General features: G+C 34.2%; 1 protein-coding gene across 3 annotated transcripts; it reads right to left on the bottom strand.

Annotated features, from left to right (window-relative positions):
- Positions 1–4114: 4114 nt before the first annotated feature.
- Positions 4115–12986, bottom strand: LOC111985644 (topless-related protein 1). 3 transcript variants are annotated; one of them, XM_024017300.2, is made up of 25 exons: positions 12836–12986; positions 11955–12066; positions 11658–11837; positions 11373–11486; positions 11114–11272; positions 10809–10986; positions 10566–10689; positions 10369–10445; positions 10132–10282; positions 9904–10013; positions 9743–9812; positions 9537–9610; positions 9358–9453; positions 9185–9280; positions 8947–9074; positions 8612–8846; positions 8312–8476; positions 7876–8019; positions 7208–7318; positions 6896–7075; positions 6447–6575; positions 6265–6360; positions 5685–5873; positions 5301–5461; positions 4115–4502 (listed from the first exon to the last, which is right to left on the bottom strand). In XM_024017300.2, the coding sequence occupies exons 2-25, from the start codon at positions 12035–12037 to the stop codon at positions 4292–4294; spliced, it is 3261 nt and encodes a 1086-aa protein (XP_023873068.2). In that variant the 5' UTR covers positions 12038–12066; positions 12836–12986; the 3' UTR covers positions 4115–4291. The 3 variants fall into 3 exon arrangements, with proteins under 3 accessions (XP_023873068.2, XP_023873087.2, XP_023873081.2); XM_024017319.2 differs by having other exon boundaries at positions 9940–10013; XM_024017313.2 differs by having other exon boundaries at positions 10369–10439.
- Positions 12987–13229: the final 243 nt, after the last annotated feature.

Genomic DNA, 13229 nt, shown 5'->3' with positions numbered 1-13229 from the left:
TAAGGGGGGTATATAATGTAAGGAGTCCTTCTTGAGAAGGGGACGAAAAGAAAAGGAAAGGGAGAAAGGCCGGTAGAAGGATAGAGCACTATAGCTTTCTGGATCATCACTGATATCTTTGTAATCGTTCACTAGAGGAATAAAAGAGCTTCAAGCTCCCCGGAGGAGGGTCTAAGAGCACCATTGCACATTTCAATCCAAGTTCATGCTGTTTAATCCCTGTACATCTATGCTCAGTTATTATATCCCTCACTAGGGCCTAGTTCTTGAAACCGCTCTCTACAAATTCATTGTATTGGGCTAGCTGGGCTTGAGTCCACTCACTCAACAATAGAAGTGCTCAAACCCGGTCCCTACATATATATATTAAAGAAACATTTTTATTATGGACAAAGTTTGACAACAAACTTGATTGTTGCTTAAGGCTACAACTTCTCTTAATATCTTTTTATAAGATATGAATTCTAAAAAATCCACCAAATACGCTGTTAGATTACATTTTCTTAGTTTATTCTCCATACTTGCAAAATTTCAAGAAGATTAAAGATTAATAGGTATGTCATCAACCATATGTTTAAATTTCAAGTTTTTGTAATATAAAATTATACATAAAAAAAAAGTTTATGAATCGACTAGTAAATAACATCCGATTAACATGAAATTTGAAATGTGTGTTAAAGATATAAACAACATGTAATCTAATAGTTATATTTTCAAAACATATAGTCATGTTAATTTTTTTAACGGAAGTTTAAGCCTTAGGCTATAACCAAATTTTGTCATATCTATATTATATCTAAAAGCTGAGACGTAGAATTTAATATTGCTATTCTCCTGTTGAGCTAACTCATTAGCCACGTCATACTTAAAAAAAAAAATTTCTTTATGATTTTTCTATTTTATTTAATATAAAATAATCAAATATAGTTAATGGACAAACCTGTTAATACAATCTATTACTATTCAACATGTTACTATTCATTTGTTTTAAATGTAAATATTTGACTATTCAACTACCCAAACTGATTTCAACTTTTCATTTTCTTTCTAATTTCAAATAATTGTTAAAATTGAATACTTTATTGAATAATTTATTATCTTTTTAGTGGATATATGCACATGTTTGACTATTCATTACAAATGTTACTATTCATTAGATGCAAATGTTTGATTATATTCAACTACCCAAATTGATTTCAAATTTTCGTTCTTTTCTTTCTAATTTAATGTAATTATTAAAATTGAATATTTAAACTTTTCATCTTCCTATTCTAATAAAATAAAATAAAATAAAAAATCTTCTTCTCTTCCTCCAACTTTTCCCTTCCATCTTTCCTCTTTATCTCCCTACTATTCTTTACTTTACCGTTAAACTTCTTTCATCATTTCCTCTTTCTTATATTTTGACTCTTCTTCTCTTTATTTTATTTTGTATAAATTTGATATCATTTATTCCATTCAATTCATATTTTTTCTACACAAAAATTGTGAATACTCTCTCTCTCTCTCTCTCTCTCTTGATTTTTGTTCTTTTCTTATAACTCTAATTTAGGTTGATGGTTTTTTTATTTCATTTTTTTGTGTTGTATTTTTCAAATTTCTCATCACAAATCACTCTTATAGCTTTGGTTGAATTTTGGTTTGGGTTAATATGTAGTTTTTTTTTTTAATAGAAATTTGAGTTTATACATGGCTATGAATTTGAATGTGCCTAACAATGGACTTTCACTGAACAGAGATGTATTCACAATATTTTTAGCTTCAAATACTTCTTTAGTAATGTGAAATTGAGAAAGAGAAAAGGGTATGCAAAGGATGTATGGTCTTTTATAATCTCCTATGTCTTGAAGAAAGCAGAGGGCCTATTAGTCTCCCTTCTACTGGAATTTTGTATAATTGAAAACATTTTTCTATAAGTTCCTTGACTCTTTTTATTTTTAATTTGGCCATTTTATTACAAATAATTAGCATCTCCACCATCAAATTTTTAGTGAATTTGAACTTTCTTGGTAAACTTTTACTTTGCTTAGTTGATCATCTTTACTGAAAATGCCAAAATGAGAATAAGATAAAAAAATAATTTACTATAAAGCATCATTAAGCTAATAATGTTTTTATGTACAGACACTTAAGGATATTTTTTTTCTTTTGGAATTTTATTTTATTTTATATTTCCACTTTATGATATATGATTTATTAATAATGATCTATTATATAGTTATCTTTATTTACTTTTTCACTTAGTTTCAATTGTGAGGAAAAAAAAGATGCGGATTTATGTTTTGGAGGAAAATGTACCTATAACAGTTGAATTGCATACATCTGTATAGTCATAAACAAAGTATAATTAGTTACAACTTGGTCTAATAGTTCTCACACTATCAATTTAAAAAAAAAAAATTATTACATTGTGTTTTCATACATATCTCACTATATATAATACCTTACTACAAAAAACTTCTAATTTAAAACATAATTTCAAATAACACATATTGAACTTTTAAAAATATACAATCTAATATATTAATTCAATAATTATCTAATAAAAAATAATCATATAAAATTTTCCCGCGCATCGCACGGGTCTGCGACTAGTTATTATTATTACTACTGCTTCCTTATATGCTATCACATGGATTTGTTTTGCAAAATAACACCAATTTTCAAACAATTTCATTAGATAGCAAGGTTTCCAAACTATTTAGAAAAACTAACATCTCGAGTCTTTTAAACTCGAGTTCACTGTAGCAACTCGAGCATAAGAAACTCGAGTTCCATGTTCTAGCCACGTTTATGTGGAATTTTAATCCACGTGGAACTCGAGCTTATGAGGCTCCAGTTCCTTACAGAATTCCTTTCGTTCCCTCACCTTCCCTCACCTTTAGTTCTTACCTTCAACGAAGTCTAGCAAAACCTTCCTCACAAGTCCGATTTGATCCAACCAACTGTAGCAAAACCTTCCTCACAAGTCCAATACGAGCAAAATCTCCACCACCTCATACCGATCCGATCAAAACCTTTCTCATAGGTCCTCACAAACATCTTACTAGCAAAACCAAACCCAACAAAATACACAAAGCCAATCGGAACCCTATAAACCTAAACCCAACAAACACGCCACCACCTCATTCCAATCAAAAACTACAAACCCAAAACCAACAATCGCGCCACCACCTCATCCCAATCGGAACCTATAAACCCAAACCCAACAATCGCACCACCACCTCATCCCGAACGGAACTTGCAAACCCAAACCCAACAACCACACCACCATCTCATCCTGATCAAAACTTGCAACCCCAAACCCAACAAACACTATTCATCCCAATCAGAGTGAGCTTCGGTGGGGAACGAGAGATATGGAACGAGACAAAATGCCATCTTGCTAATGAGCTTTGGCCATGGAGGCCCAATTTGGGCTTTGATCTAGAGAAAAAACTAAAGAGAAGAAGGTTCAAAGAGAGAGAGAAGAAGAGGTTTAGAGAGGAAGAAGATCGGTAAGTTTTTTTATTGATTTGGTTTTCTTTTAAGGAACTCGAGTCTCATAGACTTGAGTTTCATGTTAATTAAAATTCCACATCAGCATGCCAAAACATGGAACTTGAGTCTCTTAGGCTCGAAGTTGCTACAGTGAACTTGAGTCTAAGACACTCAAGATGTTAGTTTCCTAAATAGTTTGGAAACGTTGCTAATCAACGAAATTGTTAGCAAAATTGTGTTATTTTGCAAAAAAATCCCTATCACATCCACCTCTGAAAGTTTTGACCTAAAAAAATATAACCCACAACACTAAATAAATTCCAATTAAAATTACTCCCTCTCAAACGGGGTGGTAATCATAACTCTTAAGCCATGAGGTCGTACCAGACAGCCGCACCACACTATTTTGGCACATGAAATCTAATTCCACGCAGCTTGATAAGAATTAAGTTTGGAATTAATTTAGTTTTTCATGCTTCTTAATAATGGAGAAATTTACTTCCATTGTAATAAGGGGGGAAAATTGCATTCCATCTGAATAAATCACTGATCTGCAAAATTAGAGCCCAGCTGGCCGAGTTGTGACTTTTGAACAGCTTGCAAAAACATAGCACTTTTACTTGATGCAAAGAACTTTGCTAACATTCATTCTATAAGAAAGAGAAGTATAAAGGTTCAATTAGGATAACCACAATTAAGTCTTGTAGCATACTACATATAAAGCTGACAGCTAATATGAGAATTAAACTAAAGAAGCAGAAATAGTCTGATAAACTAAGATCAGTAACATCAATTTTTTTTCTGTTGTCCATCAGCACTGGGGCTGATCCAAACCAGAGGCAACTAGCGGAGGCATGGTAGGAATGCGATTTGGTGATCCATTCTCGACAGGTGGTGGCACACCCCATTTTCCTTCAGATTCAAGTGGCTCAAATACATTAACCCCACCATCTGTTAGTCCTATGGCAAACTGGTTTGGGTCTTGTGGATTTGCAGCAATCACTAGTGGATATACTGAAGAACTGCATCAACATGGGAAAAAACAAAGAGGAATAAAAAGGTCATACCCAATGCACAAAGCTCCAAGTGGAAATCATATATGCTGATTTCTAGCTCAGATGCCACTATATGCAAATGCAAAACTCTAAATATCAGAATCATTATTCTTGTTAAGGGCCATATATGCATTATGCAAAATTTGTTAGTAACTGTTATTTACCATAAAAGTCAGGAAGCTGAGGCTACATGCTATCGGATAAATTTTAAATTGAGTTTCTATGAAGAAGAAGCATGTCCTGTCATCTTTGTTCCATTGTAAACAAGATGGCTATCTATAAACCATATTGGACCTATCTCCTCCACGCTACTATGAGGTGGTTTATAAGACGGAGACCATCTATGTGTATTATTTAAACAAGTCACATGAGTCATTAAAATAACCATGTAATTAAAACCACACATGGATAGTCTCTTCAAATGCCACATAGTGCGTTGGAGGAAAATAGCTTCAAACAAGTTTAGAGCAAACTTTTTCCATCGATTAAATGCTAATTAATTCATACAAATTTCTTTAATGTATCTGTGTACTTAGGATAAATGCTTAATCAAAAAGTTGCACATGAAATGAACCTCTTCTACATTTTTGTTGTAGTGCATTAGGATCTATGATCTCAAAATCACCCATGATACATACTATGAAATTGAACAATGGATGGTAAGTGGTGACTAGGAAATCTGAAATTTGATAGTATGCATATCTTGCTGAATGAGGCCTATGTCAAGCATCTTAACAGATAGATTAGCAAAGGATCATTGAATACCTGACATGAAGATAAGCAGTAGGATTAATCTGACATCGTAATTGGAGATTTGAAGCACCAAATATACGCACAGTTCCATCCAAAAATCCGGCATAAATTAACTGGCTATCACAGGAGAATATTGCATGGGAGATTGGCGGTGAAGATTCTTCCACAACCCACTGGAATCACATAACATCATTAACTATTCTGAAGGAAAAAAATGGAAAGAGGGAGAGCAGAGTTGGAATGAAGTTGCTCCTCCATGTTTTTTCCCCCCTACAATTTTGGCTTGTTGCCACCACTAAGCAAATCCTTACCACAATTTTAGATAGGATAATTATAGAGGCAAGTCCACAGGACAAGACATTTGATTACTTTAATAAAAAGCTAAGATGAAGATACCTGCTTCACACATTCAAGTTTCTTTGTTTCATATATGGCAAGTTGCGTCCCATGTACAGCAAGGAAGTGTATTTGATCCTGGTGAAACTGAACTTGGGTATCTGACATGGCCATGGATGTCCTTCCAGCTGGAATCTGCAAGAAACTGTTGTTCTGTCGCTCCCACTTATCAGAGTTCCACACAATAATCTGGAAGAAGAGGATACACAAATTTTGATCATGTCAGAAATAATTATGAGAGCCATTTTGTTTGAATGTGTCCACTGTCTACACCTAGGTGAAGAGTGAAATTTTGTTGTGTTTGTCTATTTTGCACCTTCTAAAATAGCATAATGAAGAGCTCTCTTGAAAATGATATTTTATTATTCATATTGGAAATCTCTATCCCTCTTTCTCTCTATCTCTCTCTCTCTCTCATCTCATGGGCAACTGCAGGAAACCCAAGTCTGGTGGCTCATTTTACCAGCAGCCAAACAGATTTAAGCTATCAAACAAGGAAATCAATATCAGACAACTATTTGACCTAGTTCAGACTGCTAGAGTTCCCTAGAAGGAAAGCTATAGAAGATCAATTACTAACCTGAGCGTCTGCTCCAGAAGAAACAAGCACATTGAGCACATGTGAGAAGGCCAGGCCAGTGATTATTTTAGAATGACCCTTAAGTTTGCTCTTAACCTACAAGAAGAAAGAAAATGACCAAACTCCCAGATTTTCACTTTAATGAGCACCAATGCATTTGTCCATGCCATAATGTGTGTTACCTCATCTACCCGGACATTATATATGAGAATTGTGGAATCATCCATGCCAACTGCAATTATATTGTTATCTTGAGGGTGGAAAGCAAGAAATGTTGCTGCAGGTGGTGGAGGCATGAAAGTTGTCATAACCTGTAATTTCCCAATTATAATTTATAATTGGTCAGTCAAAGTGTGGTAGATATCAGATGCAGCATTAAAATAAGCCCCAAGTGATCTGTGTTATGGGTGATGGGATATAATAGAAACTTCAGTTCATAAAATCTTGAGTTGATCTGGCCAAAATTAAAATAAGCATAAAGGCCTAGATCTATTAGCAACCTCCCTAATAAGCTTCTCACCGGCATCTGTAGCTTAGACCAAATTATAACTTGTGAAAGGACATACCTCTCACCCATTTTCAGCATGCAAACTTAAATCACACCTCATAATGATCCCATTTTAAACATTACCTTAAATGTCATCATGTTGAACAGAGAAATTTTTCCTCCAGATGCTGACATAACATAAGAATCATTCTTGGACAAAGCAAAACATGATAGAGCATCCTCTGGTTTAGCATCAGTTAAATCATTAGTCATTGTTATGCCTGATGGTGGTTGTACTAATTGAGGAGAAGCCTTGGTAGTTGCCTACACCACATCACAATAATCACCCTTTTATTCATTAATAAGTGTAGGTTCAGAGTGAAACAAGAAGCTTTATATTCATGGAAGGAAATTTAAGGGAGGAACAGATTTAGACAAAAGATGGGAACTTTATACCTTGCCACTCATATTAGGGTCACATCGTTGCCATTTCCAGAGTAGATGGACGGCATTTGCTGCTAATGCCAAAATACCAGTACCTGAATTAGTATAAATCAACCTTGAGATCTGCAGAGACACAGGAGAAGGTAATCAAAAACCATTTTTTTTAATCTGGCACTTAAAAGATAACAGACTGTAAAAAGAAGAAAAAATAACAAAGATGGCATCTGAGATAATTTTAATGGAACATATGACCTTGGAATTCCATCTTTCATTGCATTTATATGACCAAGTTTTGTTTGATGTGTTATATACTTTAAAAAATAAACCATAAAACTGAATGATGCTCATGCTCAGATAAATTTTTGAAAATTTAGTATCGCAAACTATCTGTGGAACTAGAAAACTTGAATAAATTTATAGGAGGTATAAACTAACAACACCTAGCTAATATGCTCACAAAGTTGTAATTGAAATTCAAATGGATCAAGAAATTTAATTATTGTATACTTCAGAAAGAGCACATGCTAAACATTAATTGAAATGTGTGAATAAATTGTATACTTCAGAAAGATATAAATTTCAATGATAAGTGCTAAGCCAAACTACCATCCGTTTGTATGCACAATGGACCAAGAAATTTAATTTTCCCTGATACTCCTAGATATCCTAATAAATCATACCTTGTCTGATTTGACACGAGCTGGGAGCTTCAATGACCTAAACTGAGCAGGTTCACTAATTTCAGTGAGCTTCCAAATCTTTGTTTGGTTGACTTCTTCAGCTAATTTAGGTTTCACATTCTCCAAGTTTCTTGTGTCTCCATTCTAGCAAGCCAGCGGAATGAATTAGTCCATGATTTAAAAGATTAATGAAGCACAGAATTAAGATTCATTTTAATGTAAAGAAATAGTGTCTGTGAGAGAGAGGGAGAGTGAAATTAGAAGTTATGCAGAAATTGTATGTGATGGAGTCAGAATTACACACATGTATGAATCACATAGGTCAAGGAAAATATGAATATTAAAGTAGAACTTCATTTGGTGTACTAATTACAAATCACATGATATAGATAGCATTTCTCTTAAGTTCAACAAAGGAAGATTTTACAAGACAGACCCTTGTTACAGTCTCAGATGCACTTCTTGCTGCAACAAGAGAATGATTTTCATAAGTACGCATCAACCGCATCCCATCAACTGTTGCTAGGATTTTGATTCTGTTGTCATTTGCAGAAACAGCCAATAATGTCCCTTCCTTGTTGAAACGGATACGTGGACTTGCCTTCAATTAAAAAAGTATTTGAGCAACTCAGACCACTGTTCTTTTTGTACACATTATTGTGATAAAAGTAGAACTTCAAACAAGACAAAAAATAGAAACAATATAGAATTTACAAACATCCATAAAATAACTTACTGGTAGTCCACCCTCAGCATCAATACTTGTCAAAAGATTGGGATTATCCATATCCCAAACCTTAATTGTATATTCATCACCAACAGCCAAGAACCGATTCTTGGTTGAATCAAATTGAACAATTCCAAGAGAACGTTTATTTAATCCTTGGTAGGTTCTCTTCACATGACCTTCATTTTCATTCCACTCAACAATGTGTGACTCACCATCTTTACTGGTTCCACATGAAAAAAGCCTGCAATTTTCAATCACAGCATTGACTTTTGAGGTTTTCCATAATAGGATTAAATTGAAAGGAAAACATTAGAATGGTGTAAAAGTTCCAGTAGATAAACCTTCTCCCATCAGCACTATAAGCCATTGTAGTGCATGAGCGGCCAGGAGCATCATAGTCAACCCTGGATCCCATCATGTCATATAACCATGCTTTTATCTTTCCATCCACTGATGTTGAAAAGACAAACTGAGACATTACAGAAAAGGAAGAAACTTAAATAAACTGAGAGTAAATAAGCCATAGGTTGCAAGACGTGTATAGAATAGTCATATTGAAGTACCAAGCTGAGTCCTTACATGAACATTTTCTTTGCAGTGGGGACACACAGAATGAACTGGAGCATCATGACCTTCAAAAGTATACAATTTTGCACCAGTAGCTGCATCCCAGACCTTTAAAGAACGAAAACTAGTAACTAAATAATCTTTTATTTCTATGACTAATAGTGTAAGTACTATTTGTAACCAACCTTGATGGTCTTGTCATCACCGCAAGTTATAACAGAGAGTTGCTTAGTAGGGTGACAGAACGCAAGATCGTTCACACTACCAACATGAGCATCAATCTAGAAATTAAATTTTTAAAAAAAAGGGTGTTAGAAACAAATGATGAAAGATATACTGCAAGAGAGAAGAAAACAGAACCTACCTCCAAATGCTGGCGAATGTCATTCCCAGAATGATAAGTATATAGTTGCATCATGTGTTTAGAGTATGCAACTCCTGTTTGATGCCCCCCAAAAAAAAAAAAAAAAATAAAAAAAAATAATAATAATAATAATAATAATAATAATATAGCAGATTTATATCATAGGCTATTTCAAAAAAATTTGCGGTCCAAATATTTAATCTCACCAAATAAAGAACCATCAGGGCTCCATGCTATTCGCTTAACCGAGACACATGGATCTTTGATTAAAGTTGCCTGAATTTCATCAGATTTAGAATTTAGATTTCTCTGATGAAATAAAACGTTGACTTGCTTTTTAGTTATATTAATTGGGAAGGGATCCTACCTTTAATATCAGAGAACTTGCTCCAATATTCCATACCTGAAAATTTCTTGAAGCCATCTTCTCCCTGGAACTTACTTCCCACAAACTTATGTCGCCCAAAATGGTGCCAACTGAAAAATCAATTTAAGAAAAACTAGTCAATTTAAGCTTAAACGCATAAATATTTACCCGATATAACAGCCACCATAAAAACCAAATGGTCATTAAAAGAAGCTAGTGGAAACCAACCTAGAAGTAGTGTCTGTTGAACAGGATGAAAATCCATACTTGTGGGAATTGATCCCTGATTTAATGTTCGCGCTACAGTCTTTGGCAATTCATCAGTTAGATTAAACAACATGCTGTGACTTTGACCTGGATTGGTTACTGGAAACATTGCCTGCAGAAAAATGTATGAATATCATTTAGATAATTATTTAACTGTGACCCAAAATTGAGATCATTTGCTTCTGCTGTTAAACTTACCCGATCTGGAACCCCGGGGTACCTTGTTTTTGACATATCATCTATATCCCCAAGACCCTTTGAAACTGCAGCTATAGCTAGAAAATAATATATATTTAGGAACAAAAATATAGGAATTTGTATGCCAGAGATTAGTATAAAATATGAAATTTTCTCGGGGATTTTAATAAGAGTTAGTGGATAATTTGAATCAGTACCTGAATTTGTTACAGTACCAAAACCAATACCAATTCCAGAAACTGCTTGATGAGTTGTAGTTGAGGGATTTGATATCCATGATGTGAGAGGTGTCTGAAATGATGTTGACGGGGGTTGGAATGGCTGATTACAATGGCAAACAAAAGTGCAATTTAGAAAACGCTGAAAAGACTGTAGGCATGATTAAAATCCAAGTTAACTTAGTCTTTGAACGAGAACAAAGAAAATAGTTTATCATATACCCCATTTGTAGCCATTGGAAGAAAACCTTCAAATTTTGGTGTGGAGCTTATCATTTGATTGTTTGCAGCTAGTTGTGCAAATGAATCAGTGGCGTTTTTGCAACTGTGATCCAAAAAGAGGGTTCTTATATCAGGATTCTGTCTAGGATTTGCGCAAAGTGAATGCTGCCAATTCAAGCTGTCAAATTACACAGAAAAATCAGTTTACTCTTTACAGCCTATAGACATAGCCAGAAATTATAATGAGTATCATACTATAACTCCCCAATAATTAGAGCATCCTTGAGCTAATGATGTCATATTACCTTTGGTTGATAAGCATCCTTAACCTTGAGCCCCTTATGTTAGGCAGCTGCAATTTTTCCCGGAAAAGTGGGTTTGCCTCAAGAAGCTTCTTTAGCTCAATAAACATGATTGCTCTTGCTGTCTTTGTATCTCTATAATTAGAGAGCTGATCATTTTCCCTACATAAACCCACATGATATTTCATAGTGCTGTCCACATAGCATACATCATTATCACCAACTTAAAGTGGAAACTCACAATTCTGTATAGAACATGTACCTAAAATTATCTAGAGTAAGGAGCATAGTAATTTCCTTGAACAAGTCCTCATTGAAAGAGGCAAAAACCTTCAAATCCTTCACAAGAATTTCTACAGCCTTGCTGCGATCCAGCCTGATTTATTATAATTGAAAAAGAAAAAAGAAAAAAAGAAAAAAGAAAAAAAGAAAAAGAGCAGACACAATTTAAAAATGAGCAAAAAAGTAAAATGCATTGAAGAGTTAGCAAAGACCATAATTTTTTTTTTTTTTTATTATTATAAATTTTTAAGAATCACGAACTTACTTATCCAAAGCCTCAAGGTACTTTTGCTTTCGAATTTCAAAAAATATCTTCATGGAATATCGGTTATCATCTGGACTGGTGAACCCGGAAAGATAATTCTCAACCTCATCCCAGTTCCCGCTAAGCACCAACTCCTCAAAGTACTTGAGGTTAAAGAACAATCCCGATTCTTGCTCAAGCCTACTCAAACAATAAAAAAAAATAAAAGCTACTAATTATAATGGAATTGTACAATTACTTAACCAAAAAGAAAAAACAAATTGGAAGATGAAAACAAGGGATTGGACGAGAAATTACTTGTGAGCGGTGTCTTTGAACTTTTCCTCATCTAGGAACTGCAAGATCAGGAAGATCAGGTCCCTGCTGAGCGTAGACGCCATTGGAAATTTCCTGTTCTTAACTCAGAAACCTGCATATGAACCATTATCACTAACAACAATCACAATTCTTATGAACAACGACAAAAAGAAACAACTAAACCAGCAGGCTAACAAACAAAAGCTTTTGTTTTGTGTTATTTATTTCAGTTTTGAAAGAAAACAAAATCCCAGGATAAGGAAATTACTTTCCTTCCAGAGAAAACACATAATTTCAGAACCTTGTGTAACCTTCAATTCTCAGAAAAATTGAATTTCATTGAAACATGCAGCACGCAAAAATTGATATAAGAACACAAAAAAAAAAAAAAAAACATGTTCGTCAACCAAAATCAAAACAAAATAAGTAAAAATTAAAACTTTACGCTAACTACAAGCAAAACCCACTTGAATCATCATGATTATAACAAAAGGTAAGCAGAAAACAATTGATCCAAGAAGTAAGAACACCAAAACAAGTTCAAAGAAAAAAACATGTACGTCAACCAAAATTAAGACAAAAAAACAGGTAAAAATTCACGCTTTATAAAACAACATGCAAAACCCTCTTGAATCATAGTGATTATAAAAAATTCTGCAGAATTTGAGACAGGTAAGCGTGAATTAGCGAGACTAAGGTACAGAAAAATTAGGGCTTTCAGATATTCAGAAACAGTAAAGTAGCTTTTTATGCTTTAACCTAGTGAAATTGAAGATGCTAGAAAGCAGAGAAAAGCGCATGTGAGGTGAGTAGTACTAAGAATGAAAACAAACAAAAGCTACCCATCTGAAAGATAAAAAGCAAAAAACAGAGAAACTCACCGTCAAAAACAGAGAGTTTTAGAGAAAACAGAGCACTGACTTAATCGCTAAGACTCTCTCTGTGAGTCTGAGAAAGCTCTCTTTCCCAGAAGATGCTGATGATGACGATGACTGATTGAGAGAGACTGAGCACCACTGAGACATTGCAGAGGGCATTTATTTATACCACAAAGGCGGCATTTTCGATGTAGATGATAAGTCTTTGTGCTTATCATGATAAGCTCCGAATCGTATCTATGTTTGTTTTATAACTTTAAGGAAAGCAGTCGAAAAGTGGGTCCCAGAAAGCAAAAGATCGCTCGAACAGCTGTCTTAAACTTTGTTAAAAGATAGACAGCGACAGTTGAGGTCGATTTTCTATTGTTCCCACTCCGATTCATTCAATACCAACTAG

The sequence above is a fragment of the Quercus suber genome, unplaced genomic scaffold (genome assembly GCF_002906115.3).
Source record: "Quercus suber isolate HL8 unplaced genomic scaffold, Cork oak 2.0 scaffold_290, whole genome shotgun sequence".
In the NCBI taxonomy this organism is placed as follows: Eukaryota; Viridiplantae; Streptophyta; class Magnoliopsida; order Fagales; family Fagaceae; genus Quercus; species Quercus suber.
Note: the sequence above shows the minus strand (reverse complement) of the source record. Positions and strands in the feature narration are given on the sequence as shown.